The sequence below is a fragment of the Eptesicus fuscus genome, chromosome 12 (assembly GCF_027574615.1).
Source record: "Eptesicus fuscus isolate TK198812 chromosome 12, DD_ASM_mEF_20220401, whole genome shotgun sequence".
Classification (NCBI taxonomy): Eukaryota; Metazoa; Chordata; class Mammalia; order Chiroptera; family Vespertilionidae; genus Eptesicus; species Eptesicus fuscus.
Window position 1 is genome coordinate 66,346,056 of NC_072484.1, and position 23,731 is coordinate 66,369,786.

General features: G+C 53.0%; 1 protein-coding gene across 1 annotated transcript in view; it reads left to right on the forward strand.

The window, feature by feature from the left end:
- PREX1 (phosphatidylinositol-3,4,5-trisphosphate dependent Rac exchange factor 1) overlaps positions 1 to 23,731 on the forward strand; it is a 172,450-nt gene that overhangs the window by 114,549 nt on the left and 34,170 nt on the right. Inside the window, exons 8-15 of the mRNA XM_008159188.3 lie at positions 1,144 to 1,262; positions 1,777 to 1,926; positions 4,106 to 4,253; positions 12,236 to 12,336; positions 13,658 to 13,761; positions 13,944 to 13,993; positions 15,980 to 16,055; positions 22,245 to 22,317. Coding sequence (XP_008157410.2) covers positions 1,144 to 1,262; positions 1,777 to 1,926; positions 4,106 to 4,253; positions 12,236 to 12,336; positions 13,658 to 13,761; positions 13,944 to 13,993; positions 15,980 to 16,055; positions 22,245 to 22,317 — 821 coding nt within the window. The remainder of the gene's footprint in view (positions 1 to 1,143; positions 1,263 to 1,776; positions 1,927 to 4,105; positions 4,254 to 12,235; positions 12,337 to 13,657; positions 13,762 to 13,943; positions 13,994 to 15,979; positions 16,056 to 22,244; positions 22,318 to 23,731) is intronic.

Below are 23,731 nucleotides of genomic sequence, written 5' to 3' on the forward strand. Positions count from 1 at the left end.
TAAAATCACAGCCTCACCCTTCCTGTCCATCCTTTTGTTTTATTATTTTTTTTACAACCTTTATTATTTTTAAAACCTTAACTGTTTTATTTTAGTTAAAAACACAGACATCAAACTTGTTAAACATTCTTTTCGTATAGTGCCAAGGCCTCTTCTTGGAGGTGAAGGTCCCTCTTCCCACAAAAGCATCTCACCTTTACCCCATCTTTCTGCAGCATTCAACTTAATTTTCAGAGAGAGCATTCTCTCTCCACAGGCACGTGTCCTCAGCTTATGTAATATTTAGTTTACTCACTCACAGTGGCAGGTGCACATCTGGCAGATTGGCTTGGGAACAAACACAGCTGGCTCTCGGTGAGCATCGCCCACCTGGTGGAGGCCACAAAGTGGCCTTCAATCTGGGAGTCTCTGTTGTCGTTTAACCTCAGCGTTCAGCACTTCAGACACAGTGAGCGTGTGACTCCTCAGCCTCTGCCTGTGCCCCTCCCGGTGTTGGAAGATGAGCTCTCAGAGACATTGCTTTGTTCACTCCTGCAGCCCCAGCGCCTAGCAGATGGCGCCTGGCACCCAGTAGGTGTTCTCTTGGTGCCGGTTGAATGTGTGGGTGCCTGACTGCCCTAGGTTCCAACTTGGTATTCTCCCACAGGAAGTGCTGGTCAGATGTTTTTTGAGTGACTAGATGGGCGAGCCATAGAATTCACCTGAGTGAATGAATGAGTGGTGGGTAGGTGGATGTAGATGATGGCTGGATGGACTGCCTACTCTGAGCTCTCTTCCACGCTGGTCTTATTTCAGGAAGTTCCTGTTTCTTAGACCCTTTGAGAGCCTCGACCCATGTTCTAGCCAAGAAGAATGGGTTTCTATTGCTTCTTGTTGGTTTCTCGTCGAAGTCTCCTTTTAGCTGAAAAGTAGCTCTGCGAGGCCAGGAAGGCTAGTAGCCCATTTTCCAGATGAGGAAACTGTGGGTAGGAGTGGGGAAGTCACACAGCCACCAGCCAAAAGCCCCTGCTCCTGACGGGGGCAGCACTCCGCCCATCCCTGTGCCTCTCCCTGTGCCTGCTCCTTCTCCCTCAGCTCTGTTGCAGACACCGGCGCGCCCCTGAGGTGGGGCGTGGGGGATGTTGACTTCCCCCTGTCTTTCAGGGTCACCGGGAGCAAGAAATCCACTAAGAGGACCAAATCCATCAACGGCTCCCTCTACATCTTCAGGGGCCGAATCAACACCGAAGTCATGGAGGTGGAGAACGTGGAGGACGGGACAGGTAGGCCCCAACCCACGCCCTGCCTGAGCCCAGTCCCTCCTGCTCCAGGACCCACTCTCTGTTTCGTTAGTTTTTAAACGTTAATTTGAAATGGAACCTGCCTACGCAAAATGCCTAAACCTCGTGCACGTGAAATGAATACCTGGGCAGTCACCATTCACGTTAACAAGTAAACACTGCCTGCACCCCGGAGGTCCCCCGCCCCATCACAGCACTCCTTCCCCTCAGAAGTAACCACTTCCAAATGTTGTGATGGTCATTTTCCTGCTTTTTAAAAATACTTTTACCTCCTCTAAGTATTACTAAATATTTTAATCACAATTTCTCTGTTTAAAATCTTATTTAAATGGTTATATTATAGCCCAGGCAGGTGTGTATAGTGGTTAGAGCACCAGCCCACATACCTAAGGGTTTTGGGCTTGTCCTGTCAACTCACTCGCAAGCGTGTGGTCGGGAACGTTCAGAGTTATGTGGCCGAGTCTGCTCACCCACCTTTGCCTCCTGCCTTTGCCAGCGGATTATCACAGCAATGGCTACACGGTGACCAACGGCTGGAAGATCCACAACACGGCCAAGAACAAGTGGTTTGTCTGCATGGCCAAGACGGCGGAGGAGAAGCAGAAGTGGCTGGATGCCATCATCCGAGAGCGGGAGCAACGTGAGAGTGAGTTCTCTGGGGAGAGGTGGCTCTGGGGGCTTCCCCGAGGCCAGTCACTTCTGCAGAGTGAGGGCTGTGCCTGGGGGCGGGGCATGGAGGTCAGAGCTCCTAGAAGCAGGACTCGGAGGGGCAGGGAGCTCTGGGACTGTGTTGCACCTTGGTGGTATCTCAGATCACCCGGGGTCATCTGGCTTAGCCCACTAGGTAGATGGTGAAACTGAGGCCCGGTGGAAGGGACTTGCCCAAGGTCATGTCGATATGGTTGATCATCCTTGGATGCGTGACACCCTTCACCCTGGAGGTTTGGTGGCAAAGATGCTCTCTGCATGCCTTCCCTCCTCCATGGTTCTAGAACCTTCTGGGGTTGTTAGAGATTCACCGAGTCTGCATTGGGGAGGAGGGTCCTGGAGAGCTGCCTATTGCTGTGGTCATGAGTCTCTGGGCCCAGGCACATCTGAGGCAGCTCCCACAGGAAGTGCGGGGCTGGGTGTGATAGTTGGGTGAGGGTGGGGTGGGTAGTGGACTATTGTGCAGTCACTACCAGGCTTGGAAAAGTGAGACCTGGTGTGTTTGGGGCAAGTTACTTCAGCTGCTGGACCTCAGTGAAGTCGCCTGAGACATGGGGATAAAAGTTCCTGCTTGGCAGTTTGACATATGATCCTAAAATCTATCCTGACCTCCCACATGTGCTATAGACATCTCACACTTGCCATGTCTAATCAGAACCCTTCATCTCCATCAGATCTTCTGCCCAAACCTGCTCATCCCATCAACTTCCCTATCTCAGTAAGTGGCCCCTCAGATTCAACTCTTGGTGTCATCTTTGATTTCATCCTGCTCCCCAAATTCAGTAGGTCAAATCCTTTTAATTCTGCCTTTCACATATATGCCAGATCCATCCACGTCTCTCCTGTCCCTACAAAGCACAAGTCACTGTCACCTCTCAAGAATATAGGCCCAGCCGAAACCGGTTTGGCTCAGTGGATAGAGTGTCGGTCTGCGGACTGAGGGGTCCCAGGTTCGATTCCGGTCAAGGTCATGTACATTGGTTGCGGGCACATCCCCGGTGGGGGGTGTGCAGGAGGCAGCTGGTTGATGTTTCTCTCTCATCGATGTTTCTAGCTCTCTGTCCCTCTCCCTTCCTCTCTGTAAAAAAATCAATAAAATGTATTAAAAAAAAAGAAAAAAAGAATACAGGCCCAATGTGACTAGATGCATTGATTTTATTATTTTTTCCTAAAGAAGCTAGACATCTGAATTTTAAGGTGGTGTTTCTTGATTTTAAATATTGCCATCAAAATTTATTAAAATGGCATCAGGCTAAATAAGCTACTGAAGTTGGCCCCGGTTGTGACATCTGAAACTGATCAGGGCTGGGAGTGTGGTCAGGACTGGGACAGAGTTCAGGGGTGTGGCCTGGCCTGGGTGTGGCGAATCAGGATCTTTGTGGTCAGAATCGAAGGTTGTGGTTAGTGCAGAGCATAGGTGATCACGAGTGGGGTGTGGCTTGAGAGGGCCTTGGTTATTAGAAACCAGAACCCTGACCTTTCAGGGGTGGGGTTCATTGCTGTGGTCAGCAGTATGGATCTGAAGCAAAACTTTCTGGCTCTTAATTCTGCTTCTACCACTTCTAGTTGGGTAATCGTGTACAGAGAACTTAATTTCTCTGGGCCTCAGTTTCTTCATCTGTGAAATAGGGATAATGGTACTTGCTTGTAGGTTTCCTGAGGACCAAGTGGCGTATAGCAGGTGCTTATAGTGTTTCCTGTGATTGTTTGTCATTCCTGTCATTGTCAGGAGCAGACAGGGTCTAAGTAGAAAATGCGGAGCGGGCCGGGGGTGGGGTGGGGGGCAGTGATCTGGGTCAGGGTCCTGTGTGTGTTGTATTTTTTAGAGAAATGGCCAAATAGCCATACCTGGCTGGAAGGAAGATCTCAGCAGGCTTTCCAATAACCTCTAAATTTGTCTGGGCCTCAGTTTTGCCATCTGCAAAATGGGGGGTTTTAGCCATCCTCTCCTACCGAGTTCTTTCGAGGAGCCTAGGACAGAGACCACAATGCAGTGAGTGCTCTCTAGATGGCCACTGGCTGGGGGGCAGCTGGGGATAGCTTCCAGGAGCTGCAGGCCGGCCCCTCCACTCCTCAGTGCTGGTGCTGTCCCTGGTGCTGACCGTGCTTCTCTGCAGGCCTAAAGCTGGGCATGGAGCGGGATGCCTATGTCATGATTGCGGAGAAGGGGGAGAAGCTTTACCACATGATGATGAACAAGAAGGTGAACCTGATCAAGGACCGTCGGAGAAAGCTGAGCACCGTCCCCAAGTGCTTCCTCGGCAAGTGAGTGGCCCGACCTTGGCCTCTGCTGGGTCCCCGGGTCTCAGCTGGAGGCTGGAGATGGGCAGACGACTGCACCCACCTGGTTCTCCCCAGTCCAGCCCCTCCCCACAGGAGCCCTCCTGGGCAGAGCTACTAAAGCACCCCGAATCCTTGTGCTTTGGAGGTCAAGAAGGATAGTGGGCCCCCACATCAGGTCTTTCAAGTATTTTTAACCGTAACTCACTGCAAAACAAGTTTCCTGTCATGACCTGGAACACACATCCAAGTAATATGTGAATGAAGCTGAAGAGTCACAAAACTTCCTGTGTTCGATGTACGCTGAGAATATCTGCTCTGTATTTCTATTTCTTTCTATCCTGTCTTGTCCTATCCTGCCTGATCCTATCCTACCCTTTCTGTTCTATTGAAGTCATTTCAAAAATACTCCTGAGCGAGACCTAAGAAATTGATTTCACAAACTACTAGTGGGTTGCCCACCATGGGTTGAAAAGTGCTGTTCTAGCATCGAGGAAAGAGAAGCCATGGTAGTTGTTTCAAGCACAGAGGTATTTGACACGGGGGATTGATTACGAAGGTGATGGAAGGTCTGGGAGAGCAAACGTAGGCTCTGTATCAGTCTGCTGGCGCTGCCATGACAAAAATGCCACAGACCGGGCCGCTTAAACAACGAATTTATTTTCTCACAGTGCTGGAGGCTGGAAATCCGAGAACAAGGTGTCCGCAGGGTTGGGGTCTGGGGAGGCCTCCCTTCCTGAGTTACATGTGAGAGAGGAGGAGGGGGAGGGTCTGCAAGCTTTTCAGTACTTAGGGCCTCTCATTTCTCTGTTTGGGAAATACATTATTTACTACTAATAAAACATTTCACCCCAGCCCACATTTTATAACCAAGCAGCAAAGGGGTCAGAGCACAGGTGTGACCAGATTGGATCTTTTATTTGTATTTTTATTACTTTTTTTTATTGTTGACACTATTACAGATGTCCCCATTTCCCCCCACCTTTGCCCACCTCCATCCAGGTCCTCCTCCCCTGCCCCCGGCCTTCACCACACTGATGCCTGTGTCTGTGAGTTGCACAGTATGGTCTTTGGCTCATCTCTTCGCCTTCTGTCACCCAGTCTCCCCTACCTCCCTCCCCTCTGACCTCTGTCAGACGGTCCCATGTATCCCTGCGTCTGGTTCTGTTTTGCCAGTTTATTTTGTTCATTAGATTCCACATAGAAGTGAGATCTTAACGGTATTTGTCTTCCTCCGATCGGATTGTTTCGCTTAGCTTCATAATCTCCAGGTCCATCCGTGCTGTCGCAGAGGGTGACAGTTCCTTCTTTTTTACAGCTGAATAGTATCCCGTTGTGTAAACCGGGGGTGGGGAACCTTTTTTTCTGCCAAGGGCCATTTCGATATTTATAACACCATTCGCGGGCCATACAGAACCATCAACTTAAAAATTAGCTGCTCTATTTGGCCAAACATTGAATGAACTCACCCCTCCTGCCTTGGCAGGGCCAGACCCAATGATTTCTCGGGCCTTCTGTGGCTCGCAGGCTGGACGTTCCCCTACCCCTGGTGTAAATGTTCCACAGCCTTTTATACTCTCATCTGCTGGTGGCCCGTGGGCTGTTTCCAGGTCGTGGCTCTTGTGAATAACGCTGCTGTGAACATAGGGGTGCCTGCAGTCTTTCTGATTGGTGCTTCGGGATCCTTAGGCTCTATTCTGAGACGCCTGACTTCGGATTGGGTCTTAAACCCAGGGTTCATTCCCCTGGGGTGGGGGCATTCACCTGGGGGTTGGGAGAGGCAGAAAATAGTGTCAGGCTCTTTTCAGACCTACTGTGTGCTAGACACAGTGGTCAACACTCTGGAGAGGGCAGAGGACTGCTGAGGGCAACCTCATGAACCTGTGGCCCACATTGGGGGAGAAGTTTGCCTGTGAGCAGGGACTTGACTTAGAATTTATTCACTTACATCTCACCTGCTTCCCAAAAGCTTTTGAAGAGTTAAAAAGCCACCGTGTTATGATAGTGCCACAGACCAGGAGAGAGGTGACTTGGGTGAGGGCAGTCACAGCGGAGAGGGGGGGGAAACGGTTGCATTCTGGTCATGTGGAAGGTGACCGCATTTGCTGATGGGATGAGAGCAAAGATAGTGAAGGTCTGACAGGAAAGTCTAAGTTGCTGCTTGCCGAGAGGGGAAGGAGAGGGAGGGAGGAGCAGGTTTCAGGGGTGGGAGTAGGGCTCGGAGGCTCTGTGTGGACGGTTGCACGGAGACTATTAGACACCTGGATGGAGATGTTGACTTGTTAGCTGGATATAAAATCTTGACTCGGGAAAAAAAGTCTGGGTTGGAGACGTGCGTGCAGGAGATGTGGGCATTAGATGGTCTTTGGAGCCACAGAGACTGAAGGGAATCTGAAGAGGAGGTGGAGAGGCCGGGACTGGGTTTGGGGGCCTGATGGCCTTCGGAGGAAGGACCAGCAGAGGAGTCGGGGAGGGGGCAGGCAGAGAGGTGGGAGGCACTCAGGGTGAGTGTGGAGCTCGGAAGCCGGGTGAATAAAGATGCAGAGACAGTGGGAAACAGAAGCTTAGGTTTGGACGTGGGAGGTTGAAATGCCTGGTAGACATTCAGTATTGATGTTGGATGGGCTGTCAGAGACCAAGTGTGGAGCTGGGTATGGTCATGGGCCAAGGCTTGTGGTTGGCAGGGCAGCAGGCAGGAGATTTGGGCGGGGGGAAGGGTGGCTGGGCCCCTGAGGGGTGATCAGGATGCCCTGGATTTGGGCTGCCGTTTGGCCCCCAAGGGTCAGCCCCCCCAGCTAAGCTCCCTGGGTGGAGAGGAGATGGGGTGCCAGACCTGCAGGCTGTGGGAAGTGGTCTCCATCCGCTCATCCCTAATCCCTGGGCAGAAAGGATGTTTTTCTCTCCGGAGGAGCCTTCCTCCTCCCTCGTCCCGCAGGGTCAGAGGACTCCCCGCCTCCTGCCGGACCCCTCCGAGAGCATAGTCCTCCGGATGGGATAACCTGTCTGTGGTTAGAGCTTCAGCGGAGTGTTCTGTCTCCGCAGGAAGGATTAAGGAGATTTCTTTTACTGCCCATTGGAAACGGGGCCAGCATTGAAGCTCGTGGTGTAATCGCTGGGGCCTACGGGCCTGTTGTCCTGCAGGAGACTGCTCTGTAAAACTCTTCCCCCGGACGGCTTTGCAGTGCACCGAGCCCGGGGCTGGGACCTCCTCCTCCTCTGCTGGGCTCAGCTCCCCGCCTTCTCCCCCTGGAGCACCCCGGCCCCTCGGGTGGAAGGAACCAGCAGCCACAGGGGCATCATTATTGAGCCTCTCTCTGCCCCAGGAGCTGGCTTGTGGCCGTGCCTTTGACCCTCATACAACCCTGTGAGGCCGGCTACTGCCACGAACCCCATTTTAAGGGGGAGGAAACGGGGGCACAGAGAGGGAGAAGGTCCTGCCCAAGGTCACGGGTGGGGAGCTGGGATGTGAGTCCAGAACTTTCTCCCACAGCATTCTGCTGCATTGATCCATTTTTATCTCTTTTCAGCACATTTCACTTTTACTTCACAGTTACTTTCTCTCCACTTGTCTCTACCACTAGACAGCGAGCTCCGTGAATACAAAAAGTGTCTGATTTATCTTTATAGCCTTCAAGGGTTGGGCTTTGAGTCAGACTTGGACTCAAGTCCTGGAGCTCCCACTCCAGGACTTTGGGCAAGTTTCTGAACTTCTCTGAGTCCAGTAAATGATCGATGAATGAGCGGGAATAAAATATGCCTGATAAGATTGTTGGAGAAGGCAGTGAGAAAATGCAAGTGACATGCTGAGCACAGTGCTGGCAAGAGTGATAGAAATGTGTATTGGGCTTAAGGAGTGGCCTGTTTTATTTTATTTTATTTTATTTTATTTTATTTTATTTTATTTTATTTTATTTTTCTTTATTGATTAAGGTATTACATATGTGTCCTTACCCCCCCCCCCCCCCTCTCCCACTCATGCCCTCCCCCCCTGGTGTCTCTGTCCATTGGTTAGGCTTATATGCATGCATACAAGTCCTTTGGCTGATCTCTCCCCCTTACCCCCACTCTCCCCTACCTTCCCTCTGAGGTTTGACGGTCTGATCGATGCAGGAGTGGCCTGTTTTTGCCAAACTTAAGAGACAAAACTCACAGATACCACATGACAAAAACCAAGGAATAAAATCTGTATGTTACTCTGGAAGCATCATGGGAGGATCATGGCATTTGTCCCCCGGGATCCCCAGATTAGTTGGGGAGACAGAATCTACTATTCATTCATTCATTCATTCATTCATGCCATTCATTCAGTATTTACTGACTATGTGCCAGCTGTGAACAGGACAAATGAGATCTCTCACCTCATGGAGATAACCAGCCCATCAGGGAATCAGCTAATAGACAATAGACCCAAACAAATAAAAATAAAGAAGGGAATTTCAGAGAGTTGAAGATGCTGTAAGGAAGTAAGTAGGTTGGTATATGAAGGCAAGGAAATGGGGTGCTATTTCAACAGCATGGTCAGGAAGAGCCTCTCAGGGGAGGTGACCTTTTAACCAAGGTCTAAATAACAAGCGAGAGCCAGCCGTGAAAATATCAGGGATGGAACGGCAGGTACAGAAGCTCCAAGGTGGAATGAGCCTTGACTAAGTAATTGAGGAACAGTAAGGAGGTCAGTGTGGCTGAAGGGAGTGAGTGGGAGAGGGGTGGGAGACAGTGGCCCAGGGGTTGACGGGCCAGATCAGGCAGGGAAGGGGTAAGAGGTTCAGCCTTTATTCTCAGTGCTCTGAAAAGCCGTTGAAAGAGTCTAAGCGGCAGAGGACGATGAGGGTGAACCTCCATGCAGGCCCTGAATGAGGACACTGTCAGAGCTGTTGGAGCCCAGGGGACAGGTGTGATGATCTAGTCTGGCAGGGGCAGTCAGGGAAGGCTTCCTGGAAGAAGAAGGCATTTGGCTTTCCCCTTGACAGAGGTCAGATGTCATTCAGTTATTCATGTCTGCCAGAAGGGACGCTCTCAGGTGGAAGAGGCTTGCTGTCTCATCTACCTGTGTGCACAGGTGCGGGGTATGAGCATGTGGTAGCTGGTCAATCATGATTTGTCGAGCATTGCTGCAGGTATCTTCAGGAAGCATCTTAGGCAGTGGGGTTTACTATAAATCCCCCAGTCCCTACCCTCACGGAGCTCAAGGCCATGGGAGAGACAGGCACGAGATTATTGAACTAGGTGGTGAGTGGAACATTGGGCCTCCGCTAGGGCACTTTCCTAGAAGAGACATATCTGTGCCTCCCCTGTGGCCAGCACTGAGCTTGGCTCATAGGAGGCGGAATCCATGTTTACTGGGTGAATGATTCTGGGGACCAGGAAGGACGGAGGGATGAAGGCTGGACACATAATAACTTTCAGCCAGTCCCCCATTCCCTGAACTTCAAACTTGCCACCAACTAGGCCAGCCTTCTCTCTGTGTCCCCCGACCACTGCACCGAGCTATGTCCTTCCGGAAGACTGGATCTTGCGGCTCTTTGCAGCTCCCCGCAACCGGCATATTGCTGCTTTCCTAACCGTAACTCACTCAGGGCCTTTGTGTATGCTGATCCCTCATCCTAGAACACCCTTCCCTGCACCCAGTGGCGGTAAATGGTGCCCTACTGACCCAGCACAGTTCGCAGATGTGTTTTCTGTAGGCCACATGGTGCTTCCAGAAAAACTTGGACTTGATATCTACATTTACCAGTTGGGAGATTTCACAGGAAATGCGGGATTTCCGGCTTTTCTTGAAAAGCCATAGGATGTCTTAGTCTTCCCATGCAGCCGTAGTCAGCCTCTCTGAGAAGTGGCTCCCGCCTTCAGCAGTGAATTTTATCTGGTTTTGCACACCGGATCCCAGCTTAAGGTTTTGTATGATTAGAAAGTTTACCTGTTAAATCCAGAAAGCCCCGGAGTGAACCCCTTGCCAGATGGACCGTGTGAAAGCCCAGAGAGGGACAGTGGCTTGCCCAAATTTGCCCAGCAAGCTGTGAAACCTCCTTTGTCCTCTAAAAAGGAGCAAGTCTCGGCTTAGAGCAGAAACGTGGTCACAGTTGCTGTCCTCTGGTTTGTCTTCTGTCCTAGCATCTGCTGTGGGGTACTTCCTGTCCCACCCCCAATCCTGGCCACAGGGCTGGGGTCAGTGCCAGAGGCGGCCCCCAATGGGACAGCGAGTGGGCAGCCGGACGCTGAGCCCCCAGCTTCCGAGAGTGGGCACTCAACATCTGTTCACTTCTCTTAGCTGTGGGCAACTCTCTCCCTGTCTCTGAGTTTTGGGACTTAGAGAATGGAACTGGGGATGGGCAGGACCCTGAACAGTCTCTTCCCCCCCTGGGGGCCTGTTCCACCAATAGATCCATTTCTTCTATGCTCCCCCGCTGGGCCTGCACCCGGGGCTCTCTGAATGCCTCCGCACACACCACTACCTACACACAACTGCAGGTCTTTGCTCAGCAAACCCTGGAAAGCTAAAAATAGCCCTGCCCCCCTCTGGCCCTGTAATTGGAGGCGGGACAGCTGGTTTCGATAAGCAGGAGAGCTCTGTGCTCTGGCCAGCTGCCACCTGCTTTCATTGAACACAGATTGCGAGGCGGAAACAGCTCGTTCCCGGCTCTCCCCTTTCCTGCTGACTTCAAGTGGGTTGAGCGCTGAGTGCACTGCCAAGAGCCGGGAGCTGGGGTCTGACTGAGCCTCTACCCCACGGGGTAGTCACAGTGGGTTTGCCGGCTTTCCTGTGGCCGATGAGCACCGCTTCCTCCCTGAGTCCTCCTCCTGGTCCCAGAACACTCCTCCTTGCTCGATGGCTCATTCCTTCATCTGTTCAATACACAATTATTGAGCCCTCATGTGCTTTTTTGACCCTCTTCTGGGTTCAGGGGTAGAGCCATGCTTAAGAAGGCATGGAGATTACTTTCTGGTTGGGAGAGAGGGCTGATAAACACACACTTAAATCTGCAAATAGTACCACTTCAGACAGTTGCAGCATTCAAAAGGAAGCAACACCAAGAGATGGGATGGACTGTGTGGGGCTAAGGGACAGCTCTGGATGAGGTGGTCAGGGAAGGCTTCTCTGAGGAGTTGATATTGGAGCGGAGACCTGAATGATAAAAAGGAGGGGCTACCTGAAAGAGCTGGGAAGAGTATTTCCAGGAAGAGGGAACAGCAAATGCAAAGGCCCCGAGGCAGGCAGGAACCTGGCATTTTTTAAAGAAGGTGGGCATGGCTAAAGCATAATAAGTGAAAGGCATAGGGAACGGGTCAGTGAGGACGGGGCATTTCTGCAGGGCCTTGATTTCATGTGGGCAGACTTTTCTTCTTCTGACAGTAATGGGGAAGCCCATTGGAGGATTTTAAGTAGGAGGCTGACGTGATTTGATCACTGTTAACTCTCCTGACTCTCCACAGTTACCTTTCTGGACCCGTATTTCTTCCTGCTTGTTTGATTTTTCATTCCTCCTGTTCATCCATCCATCCATCTAGCCATCCATCATCCATTCCCCACCCACCTACCCAATTATCTCTCTACTCATCACCTACCCACCTACTCATGTTCCCCTCCACCCACCTGCTCACCAGTCTTTTCAGCCGTCTGTTATTCATTTCTCTGTGAAGTCACCCACTTATTCATTCACTTTCCATTCATTTACGTATCCACTCATGTGTCCATCTATCCATCCTCCCATCCTCTCACTCTCCCATTTTTCCATCCACTCAGCCAGCCATCCAGCCAGCCTGAGGCAGGGCTGGGGGTCTCTGCCATTGGTCATGGGGAGAATCACAAGGCCTCGGCACAACCCCCAGGGCTGTGGCCCCCTAAGCTTTGCTTCCTTGAGGGAAGTTTGGCTGTCCTTCCCAGGAGCGGGTGAGGCCAAGCCTGCTTAGTGCTGGTCCCTGAGGGCCAGGACTGGGGAAGTCCTCTCAACCACATCTTCTGTTCCTGGCAGTGAGTTTGTTGCCTGGCTCCTGGAAATTGGTGAAATCAGCAAAACTGAAGAAGGAGTCAACTTGGGCCAAGCCTTGCTGGAGAATGGTATTATCCACCATGGTGAGTGGGGGCGGGGCCTGGTGGGCCAAGGGGTAGGAATAGGTCAGACCCCTACAGTGCTATTTCCACGGACTCAGAGGCTATTTCTATACTTCTCTGCAGCCACCCTGTTCCCTGGCACAGTGGGGTCCCAGGAATGTGGATGCCCTTATAAAACTGCTCGCTCCCCTAGAGTAGCAGCAATGTGGGGACACCTCAAAAAGATGGGGGCAGAGGAGTAGAATTTTCTGTCTGCTTAAGTTTACTGAGTGCCTATCTGGGGCCAGGCACTGTCCACATCGCGGTGAACGGGACAGATGAAAACTTGTCCTCATGGGGCCAAGCTTCTCGTTGTGGGGAGAAGACAGTAGACAAGATAAATACAAATAAGTGTATACAGGAGGTGGCAAGTGCTAGGGAGGGAGAGAAAGCAGGGAGTGGGGTTCATCACGAATAGGCGAGTTGGGAAGGCCTCACTGAGACGGTGAGGATGGAGCCAACACCTGAGAGAGGGAGGGAGCCAGGTGGGCTTTGGGGTTCCAGGCAGAGAGAACAGCCAGTGCAAAGTCCTCAGGACAGAAGGGTAAGTGGTTATTCGGGGAACAAAAAGGATGCTAGGATGGCTTCTGCGGAGTGGGCAGGGGGAGTGTTAGATGATGTCAGAGGGCACAGGGCCCAGGGGAGTGCTCAGGGGGATGGGGTCCAGGGACTAATAGGGGATTGTCGAGCCTTTGGCTTTACTCTGAGTGACATGTGAAGAAGCCACTGCTGAGTTTTGAGTGGAGGAAAGACCCGCCTAGACTCAGACTTCAGCAGGATCCTTTTGGCTGCCATGCGGAGAGTGGACTGTGTGCCAAGGGTAGCAGCAGGGCGCCCAGCGCGGAGGCAGCTTCGAGGGAGATGGAGGTGGCTTGGACCTAGTGGGAGTGCAGAGTCAGATTCTGAATGTTTTGAAGGGAGAGCCTACAAGGTTTGCTAATGGATCCAAAGTGGGGCATGAAAGAGAGAGAAACACGAAGGGTTGCTCAAGGCCGTTGTGTAGAGATGGTTCCATAAATCCTGACAGTGTGGTCTCAGACCCAGCACACTTGGTCCCCACACAAGCTTTGGTGATCTAGCTCCAAGGAGATGCTGGGCCCGTTGGGTCCCAACACAGGCTGGATCAGGGGGATTTCTGGGCCTCTCATGACCCAAAGTCTCAGCAAGGCCCCGCACGTAGCATGGGCAGGAGGCTCGGTGAAATCTTGCTTGGCATGGAGCCTGGCCAAGTGGAGGGGGGATGATGGTGGGCTTGGGGCCGAGGGGGCCTGCTCTGTTTCACTGCCCCCCTGGGTCCCTCTAGTCTCTGACAAGCACCAGTTCAAGAACGAGCAGGTGATGTACCGCTTCCGCTACGACGATGGCACGTACAAGGCCCGGAGTGAGCTGGAGGACATCATGTCCAAGGTAGGGACCCTGTCACCCTGACCCCTCAGTCACTACAGAGCAGGCCCCAGCGGCCTCTCCTCCTCCCCCCTCTTTCCCCCACACACCTGTTCTTTCCGGGGAGCCACCTCTCCCAGCAGCCTGGATTTGGAGCCCCTGAAGGATGTGGCCTGATCCCAGACTCCCCTTTTTTTTTCTTTCAGGGTGTAAGGCTTTACTGCCGTCTTCACAGCCTCTATACCCCTGTTATCAAGTAAGTTACTCTCTCCAAACTTCAGTTTCACCTTCACTGATCACTGCACCGAGCCCCAGCCTTCTCCATCAGCTGGGGCTAATAATGACACCTACCCTGCAGGCTTGTGACTAGGGTTGAGTGAGTTTTTTGGGAAACAGTGCAGCATGGTGGTGCGTTTGAATCTTAGCCTGCCAGGTACCAACTGTGTGACCTTGGGCATAGTTACTTTTTCCTCTGGAAGGGGGGTCATAATAGGATCCACCACAGGGCCTTTGCACTTGCTGTTCCCTCTTCCCTTATGTGCATGCATATTTGCTTCCTCACTTCCTTCAGATGTCTTAGAGGGCCTTTCCTGACCACCTTCCTAATAAAGCATCACCATTGGCATGCACTCACTATGCTCCTTACCTCACTTTGGTGTTCTTCTTGAACTTGTCAGTACGACATATGTCATATTGTCAGTAGGTCAGTTGACATATGTTTATTTGTTTACTGTTCTTTTCTCCCCACTGAATTGTAAACTCAGCAACGGTGGGAATTTGCTCATTCCTGTGTCCCAAGACCCTTGGCGCCCGGGACAGTGCTGTCCAGTAGACCTTTCCCCACTGACAGACATGCTCTGTACCTGTGCTGTCCAGTCCAGTCGCCTCTAGTCCCTTGTGGCTCTCAAACCCTTGAGATGGAGGAATGTGATTTTTAAGTTTGATTGATTGAAAAATGGCCACATATTGCAGAGTGCCGGCCTGGGGTAAAGTAGCACTTAGTGAGTGTTTGTTGAGCAGTAAATGCTGAAAGGTAATGAATCTTTTTTGGCCTCTGTTTCTGCATCTGTGAAATGGGCATAAGAATAGCTCACGCCTCTTGGGTTGTCACGAGGATTCAATTTGAATGGTGGACGGCACCGAGGAGCGCTGTAGAAATACCAGCGAGTGGTTGTTCTCTTTACATGAGGCTTATGGTTGTGGATGAAGGGTCAGAGAGGTTGACCCAGTTCTTACCCAGGTCCAGATGCCCCTGTCCCCTGTCCTGACAGCTCTATGACCTCTCAGAGAAGCAGAGAGGAGGGGCCCTTCCTGACAGTTGCTGGCCTCGTTGTTGGCCTTTGGCCTCATTGGAGGTCCCGTCCTGGGAACCACTTTCATCTCCAGACCTGCCTCTGTCTCCTCAGCCCCTCCCCTGCTGTCTCCTGCAAGTCCCAGAAGGACCCCTCCTTCACCCATCACCCAGCCTGCTGGGCTCCCCAGCTTCCCAAAACCTGAGAAAAACTCCCCAGCTGGACCTCACCGGCCTCGGCATGGCCCGGCCACATAAAGGCAGAGAGATTATTACAGTTGGTTGCAAGGTCCGCGGAACCCTTCGTCCCAAGACTCAGCAGGAGTTCAGAGGCCAAAGGGGTTGGGGCATTTACCTCGGAAAGAATCAGACTGTCACAGGCCCGGCCCTCTGCTCAGTCCTGATTCCCGACCCTGGCCGTCGGAGAGGCGTGGCCACGTTGGAGTAGTTTGTTACCTTTAAAGACAGGATGTTCACAACAAAACAGAAATGGGAAGGATGAATGAGAGTTTTCCTCATCACTCAGAGGAAACCAGCTTTCTATAGTCACGATGCTGTTGACCTTGGGGCTTGGCAATTCTTTATTTGAGAGCCGTTCTGGGCATCCCTGGTTTCTACCTGCTAGATGCCAGTAACCCCTCCGCCTCTCGCCCGGTCATAATGGCCAAAAGTGTCTCCAGACACGGCCAGGTGTTTCTTGGGGGGCAAAGTCGCCCCTGGAGAGAGGAGACGGAGAGCCATTTACTCCTGCCCCGTCACGCTGTGGGTGAGAAGGGGGTCTTGCCCTGAGAGTGAGATGTGGAATCCGGGCCCAGTGCTTTCCCCAGCCCCTCCCCCTGCCCCCAGGCCTGGAGAGCCTGGCACCTTGGATCCAGAGCACTAGGGCAGGAAAACGTCTGCGCCCGCCTCTGTTCCCCCATGCGCTCAGGATGCGCTCCCTCCTCTCCACAGAGACCGGGATTACCACCTGAAGACGTACAAGTCGGTGCTGCCTGGGAGCAAGCTGGTGGACTGGCTGCTGGCTCAGGTGAGGACTCCGTGACCACCGTCGCGCTCTGCCGGGGACTGAGAGGCTGACGGGATGTAGACCTTCGAGGACTTTATTTCTTAAAGTTTTTTCACTTGTAAAATACACATAACACTTGCCATCCTAACCGTTCAGTGGTTTTAGGTGCATTCACACTGCTGTGCAGCCCTCTCCAGAGCTCTCTTCATCTTGCAGAACTGAAACTCTGAACGCATTAAACACCTACCCCCATCCCTCCCGCCCCAGCCCCTGGCAACCACCCTTCTTCTTTCTCTCTGTGAATTTGACTGCTCGAGGCACCCTGCATACTAGTATGTGGAATCATACAGCAGTTGTCTTTCTGTGTCTGGCCTATTTCACTCAGCATTATGTCTCAGGGTTCATCCATGCTGCTGCATGTGCCAGAATTTGCTTTCTCTTTAAGACTGAACAACATTCCATTGTACAGATAGACCACATTCTATCAACCCATCAGTCAGTGGACACTGGGTTGCTGCCACCTTAAGGCTTTCAGTTTTAAAACTGGGATCGTCCTGGGCAAATTGGGATGAGTTGGTCTCATCCTGGCCCCACTCTGGAGCCTCCATGTGGAACTTGCCAAGTTACTGCTTTCACATACGTTCCCAGGGGGCAGGGGCTGGGCGAGGCTTGGCAAGTCTATGCGTCAATTTTGCTGCAACTTCCCAAAGGTGTTTGTTCCACGGACACTCCTGTCTGCCTGTCTCTTGTCCTTTATGGCTCCCGTTCACAGGGCACGTGCTCTGCGCCAGGCACTGCCTGGGCTCTGAGCATGATCTCACTGCGTCCCCCAACCCATTTACAGCTGGGAGAACCGGGGCCCAGAGAGGCCATGTGCCTGGTCTCAGGCACACAGCCTCGTAGCAGCAAAGCTGCGGGGACTCGGACAGGCCTGTCTCACCCACTTGTGCCTTAGTTCTGCAAACTTTTCGGGGAGCCTGCAAGAATGTTCATTCGTAATCTGTAAAAAGAAAGCATCGGCTCCAAAGATGAGGAGACGACGGCAAAATCAAAGTGGATATGTGTTTAAACATTTCCAGCTTTATGTCAACCTTCATTTAGCGTTCATGAAAACCCCACTGCATTCAGAAACACTGTGCTGGCTGGATTTTCTCATGTCACACAAATTCATGATGGCTGCCTAAAAATCACAGCAAATCTGCAAAGTAATTGTTTCTTGGCGTCAAATACCTTCAGAAGCAAGTTTAGAAGATTCCTTTAAAATATGGTACAAGCCACAGAAACATATTTAATGTAGGATGTGGGTGCATTTTAATCTGTTTGCGCTGATGTAGGATCCAAGGTCTGGAATGTCTGGATTTAACGTCAGATTTGCACATTTGGGAACCACAGAACATCTAACCATTGTGCTACACCATCCCTAGGATCCCAGGAAACCAGCCCAGAGCATGTTTTACTTACAGCCAGGCTGACCTGGGTTCAAGTCCTACCTCTGCCACTTCCTAGCTGAGTGATCTTAGACAAGCTACTTAACTTCTCCGTGCCTCAGTTTCCACACCTGTAAAATGAAGCTAAAAAACCTTCCCGTCTCCTTTGGGTTATTTTGAGGATTCAATGAGTGGATCACTTAAAGTGCTTCAAAGGGCCCCTGGCTCCAGAGTTCACCGTCTTCACCCCTCTGCTCGGTTGTTTTGGGCTGTGCTACTGCGCTCCGGGGCAGCCCAGACTGTGGTCATCAACCGGAGGGCAGGGGTCAGTGGGCTGGGGCGGGACAGAGCTGGGACAGGCCGGGAGCCAGGGGTGGGAGGGCACAGATCTGCCAGCTCCTGTGCTGGCTCAGCAGAAATGTGCCCGAGTGCCCTCCTCACGGACCCCCACCATCAGGCAGATGGCATGTGCTGACGGTGGCAGGGTTTTCAGTACAGGGGGCCCGGGCCAGGGTGGGAGCAGACAAAAGGGCCAGGCTGGCGGCTCGAGGCAGCGGCTGAGGAAACCGGATAGCCAGGGGCAGGTCAGGAGCCTTGGCTGCAGCCCTGGGTACCTAACCTCTTGGAGCCTCCGTTTCCCTACGTGTAACATAGTGTTTGGGGGAGGGTCCAGCTCCGAAAGGATCCCATCCTCACAGTGTAACCTCAATTCTTCACTTACCAAATGGGGTTAATAAGAGTGATTGCTTCCGGGTTGCCATCAGGACCAAGTGAGCCCGCCGGCGTGGCTCAGTGGTTGAGCATCGCCCTATGAACCAGGAGGTCCCAGTTCGATTCCCAGTCAGGGCGCCTGCCTGGGTTGTGGGCTGGATCCCCAGTAGGGGACGTGCAGGAGGCAGCTGATCCATGATTCTCATCATTGATGTTTCTATCCCTCTCTGTCTTCCTCTCTCTGAAATCATAAAAACATATTAAACGTGAGATTGTGCAGTGCCCGGCATGCGGTCGGTGGTGAGAGGCATCCTTGGGCATTGTGACGGGTTTTGGAATTCATGGGCAAAGGGGCCCTCTGAGGCCCTCTGTAAGTTCCCCCACTGTGTTCTCCCTCCAACCCTGCTTTGCCTCTGCTCCCTCCGTTCTGAGGTATTCCTCCCTACTGAGAAATAGCCGAGCAAGAATCACTGACATTTATCAAGTGCTCGCTACACGCCAGGCATTAGGCCAAGAGTCTCACGGGGAACATGTCCTTTAGTCCTCACAAGACTCTGAGAGTGGACACGATGATGGCTCCCGTTTTAGAGACACGGAAACCACGGCAGACAGAGGCGAGTTCAGGGTCAGTGTCCAAACTGGGTTTTCCATTCTTTCATCCAGTTCATTCCTTAGACATTTTTCGTGGCCCACTAATTGCTCGATACTGTGCTTCAGGGCGGGGATGTGGGGGTAAATGTGGCAGGCACTACTGCTGCCCACGGGAGCTGACATTCTAGTGGGAGACAGACCTTAAACCAAATTTGTTTATTAGGAGACTAGAGGCCCGATGCACAAAATTCATGCAAGAGTAGGCCTTCCTTCCCTTGGGTGCTGGAACCGGCTTCCCTCTGGCACCTGGGACCCGGGATTCCCTCCTCTGGCCATCAGGACCAGGGCTTCCCTCGGAGCCCCAGCTTCGTCTGGAAGGACATCCGGTCTAATTAGCATATTACGCTTTTATGAGTATATATTGTGGTAGGCAGTGAGAGGACCCCAGGGGCAGGGAGCATCGGGGTGATCCTCCCCGAGAGCGGCGCCCTGAAGGGACAGTGCATTTCAGGCTGTGACAAGCGCAGCACAGATATGATTAAGGGGAGGAGAGCGGAACCGGATGAGTATTTGTCCAGAGGGTGTGTGGTGGAGGGGGTCGAGGACGACTTTAGGGGAGTTGGGGAAAGACCTACTCTGAGGAGGTGACATAGGTACTGAGACCTGAAAAGCCAGGGCAGGGCATTCGAGGGGGAGGGAAGAGCTAGTGCAAAGGCCTGAGGTGGGAGTCACGTGAAGTGTGTGGAAGGAGCAGCAAGGAGGCCAGTGCGGCTGGAGCTCCCAGCTTTGGGGGTGAGGGGGCAAGTCGGGGAGAGGATGGGGGAGTGTGGTGTGTGTGCCTGTCCTTCCTCCGGGAAGGGAAATGGTGACTTGTGGTTTCCCCACAGCCTATGGGGCGTGGGGTGGGGGCTTACTTTTCAGGTGATGGGTGCATCCAGGATCAACGGATTTCCCTGTTAACCCGAGAATCCCACAGCTGTTCTAACTTAGGAGCCTCCCTGTGGGTCACTCCAGGACCCTTCCGGGAGAAGGGGAGCAGGGATGGGCTGGGAGGCCAGACTGAGTGCCTCAGAAAGCCACGTGGGCTCCAGACGGCTGCTCAGGCCCCCAGGCTGCGAGCTGGGCCCCGGCTGTGCCTCCCCTGTTGGCCCCTCACAGTTGGGGGGGTGGCTGCTCTGGATTCCGCCTCTCTCATGGATGGCGGCCTCCCTCCCGTAGCAGCACTCGAGCTTGCCAGCCCTGCAGCCACGGGCCCGGGGTCCCACAGGAGAGATCCGTCTTCCTCTAGGCAGCTGGGTCAGCCAGTGCAGCAGCATACCGAGGCCAGCGGTTCCCCCAGGCCCTCTGCTCTGCGCCCGAGCCCCAGTCCTGGCAGACTGAGCTCTGCCGCTCTGGCCCTCACTTCTCCTGTAGCTGGGAACTCTCCTCCCTGGCCCCTCCGATGCTCAGGGAGGCTGGGACAGTCCAGGTCTCCGGTGCGTCTGTGTTTGGCGAGGGCCTCTCGGAACGGCTCACTTTGGGAGTTATTTTATTTTTTTGGTTTTTGTTCATCCTTTTTTAAAAAATTAAATTTATTGGTGTGATATTGGTTAATACGATCATTTAGATTTCAGGAGTGGGTTTCTGTGTTACAAGAGCTGTATATTGCACCGTGTGCTCACCACCCAGCATCAGATCTTCTCCTGTCACCATACATTTAGGACCCCCCACCCCGGGAGGTGTGTAAATGAGAGGTTGTCTGAACATAGTTGAAGCTCATTGACTTGGCTGCAAGCTCCTGCGTGACTTGGCCCCTGCGGACAACACCTTTAGTCAACACATATTTATTGAGCACCTACTATATGCCAGGCCCTTGGGATTCAGCAGGCAACACAGACCTGCTCGCTCACCCTCTTTGCCAGCCGCTCTAAGCTTCATCTCACGGCTAGACCCTTCTCGTTGTTTCCTCTGCCTGTCAGCTCTGCCCCCACCCGCAGGTCCCCTCCCCCCACCACATGCGCACACACACACACTCACACACTTTGCCTGAACATGTGGGTTGCAAGAAGCAGCTTCTGGCTAACTTCGGGAGTGAAAACAGGGAAGACGGTGCATTGGGAGGTTATGGGGCACCCACAGGGTCAGGCGAGACCCAGGAGCCAGGCCTTAGAAAGAACTGGTATCGGGGAACTCCCGAACTCCCGTCTTCTCGGGCGCCGGAGCTGAGGGGCGCCGTCTGCAGGACACTGCTCTCGGGAGAATCAACTCCAGTTGTTCCTGATCCCGGGGTTCCTCCACTCAGTCATGTTCCTGGGGCACGGAGCATCGCACTGGCCTCACATGGGTCATGCGCCTCAACCTGGCCTGGGGTGGGGGGCAGTGGCAACCCTTGAGGGAATGTCCCCCCGAGATGACATTCGACATGGGAGGGTTGGCCCCCAAAGGTGAGCCCAGCACACTGGCCACACCTGGTCATTCTTCAGATTCGGGTTGAATGTCACTTTCTCGGAGAAACCCTGAGATGAGCCAGATCCCCCTGTTTAAACTGCACCAGGGACAGAAAACCTAGTTAAGCAGTGGCCTGGGCAGATACTCACGCCACATAATCGTCAGGCCACATACCAAGAGCCTTCCATCTTGCACTCCGTCATCCTCAGCAGGTCTGCACCTTGGTCATGCGGTCGCCCCACAACCCCCTGCGTCACTTCCTCGTGTGACTCTACCCCAGGCAGGGAGGGACGGGGCTGTTTTCCCCTTTTGTCAGGGAGGAGGGGATTATCCAGAATGGCCTGTAGGTTTCCCCAGGTGTCTCATTGGCTGGAGCTAGGTCCGTTAGGAAGTGAACTTGATTTCCATCAGAGATCCAGCTACAGAGTCTGAAAGAAATTAGGGGTTTATTTTTCTGTATTATGAGAGAAAACCGAGGCTGGTAGTTCAGAGCCGCTAGGGTCGCCTCATGATACCTCTTTCTGCTGTGCTGTCCTTGGAGTGTTTCTGTCCTCAAGGTCTAGGCTGACTGCAGAAGCTCCAGCCATCACATCTTTGTTCCAGGCAGAAGAAGAGAAAGGAAGGGCCAGGGACAAAGGGGTTTTGCCAGAGTTCCCTACCAGCGATTTCTGAACTGCAAGGGAGACTGGCATTGCGTTTGTCTGGGTGGATTCATTGCCATCCACAACAGTGAGGGTTTCAGTGCTGCAGGATTTGGAAAGGGTGGTTTCTAGGCAGCCAACAGTGTCTGCTACTTAAAACCTCCATTCCCCTTTTGTGGTGTTTATCACACACTACTCAATGTGTTTATTGCAAATACAATGAAATAATACTCTTGTTTGGGGTTTATTAATAACAATCACATACATGTTTTGGGGGGTACCTCAGTCAATAAAACAGACACAATTCCCTGTCCATGCCAGGGGTGGTGGGGGGCTTTTCTCCAGTCTCATACAGCCCCTCGGGTGCCAGTCCACCTAACACCGCCCCTCTCCCCACCCTTGTTCTATTCCAGGGCGATTGCCAGACGCGGGAGGAAGCAGTGGCGCTTGGCGTGGGCCTGTGTAACAACGGCTTCATGCACCACGGTAATCACCCCTTCCCCTCCGCCCAGCCTCCGTCTGTCCTGGACAGAAGAGGCGGCCTGGACCCTGGTCCCTGCTGCATTTCACAGGAAGGGGAAACTGAGGCCCAGAGAAAGCATGGCTGGGACCCAGGCGGTGGTGCGGAGGCGGGGGACTCGGGATGGCCTTTTGGCTGTTCCTCCTCCTGGCTTCCGCTTTGTGCTGTAACTCAGAGGTCAGCAAACTCTATGCAAAGGGCCAGACAGTACATAGTTCGGGCGTCTCAGGCTGCACAGCCTCTGTCACAGCTCAGCTCGGCATTGCAGCCTAAAGGAAGCGCCAGGCGATGTGGAAGCAAACGGGCGCAGCTGGGTGCCAGGGAACCTTCGCTGTGGCCACAGTCTTCACTCTTGGTCATCCTCAGCAGGTCTGGACCTTGGTCATGAGATGCATATCCTTTGCCTATTTATCTATGAGTTTCCCAGCCTTTTCTGGTTGATTTGTTGGAGGTTTTTTTTTTTTTTTTTTTTTTTTTTTTACATATTCTAGGTAGTTATTCCTTATCGGCTTTTAGACAGTACAGTGCCTTTTGGAGTACAGTGCGCCTGAACCCCTTTCCCACCCTAGGACAAAGATATTCTCCTGAATTTCTTGTCCCTTCTGCAGGGGGAGAGGTATGCCACTCACAGGAAAGGTCACCTGGCCGCTCCCCTGCCTTGTAGCCTGCAGCCCTGCTTTTAGGCCTGACTCGCTGACTCCCAATAAGCCCAGGCCCCTCTCTGGGCCTCAGTTTCCCCATCTTTCTGCTGGAGGCCTTGCTGTCCCCTCCCCTCCGAGCTCAGCAGGCCCATGGCTCTGGGGTTGGCACTCACTCCCCCGTTGCCTGTTTCCCCAGCTGCGAGGGCAGGTTGGGCCCAGTCCGGGCAGCCTCAGCCATTCCCGTTCAGTGGCCCCGTCTCATCAAAGTCCCTCATTCCCAGAAGCTGCTCTGTTCCCCGTGGGGCCCTCTGACAGCTCCGTCCCTCCTGCCAATCAGCTGGGCAGAACCTCTCATTTGTGGGTGAGGGTAATTAGGGGTCCACCCCAGCTGCTATTCTGGGAAGGCTGCTGGCTGAGGACATTCGTGTGTGGGGGGGGGGGGGGGGGAAAGGGGGGGGGGTGAGGGGTGACTCCCAGGCAATACCAACACTCTCAAGGCCCCTCAGGGAGAGAAATTGCAGGGTGCGGCCCCTGCTCCCCTGTCCCCTGCCACGAACTCAAAAACAGGCTAAAATAGGAAAGGGCCAAATCCTAGGTTTGTGGCTGCTGCAAAATGCAGGTTGGGGTGCAGAGCGGAGGGTGAGGTGGGGCCTGCGTGGCGCCTCGAGGCATCTGACCTGAGCTCAGGGGACCCTGAGTTGTCCTCAGGGAGGGACCCAAGAGAGAGTCTGGTGGTCCA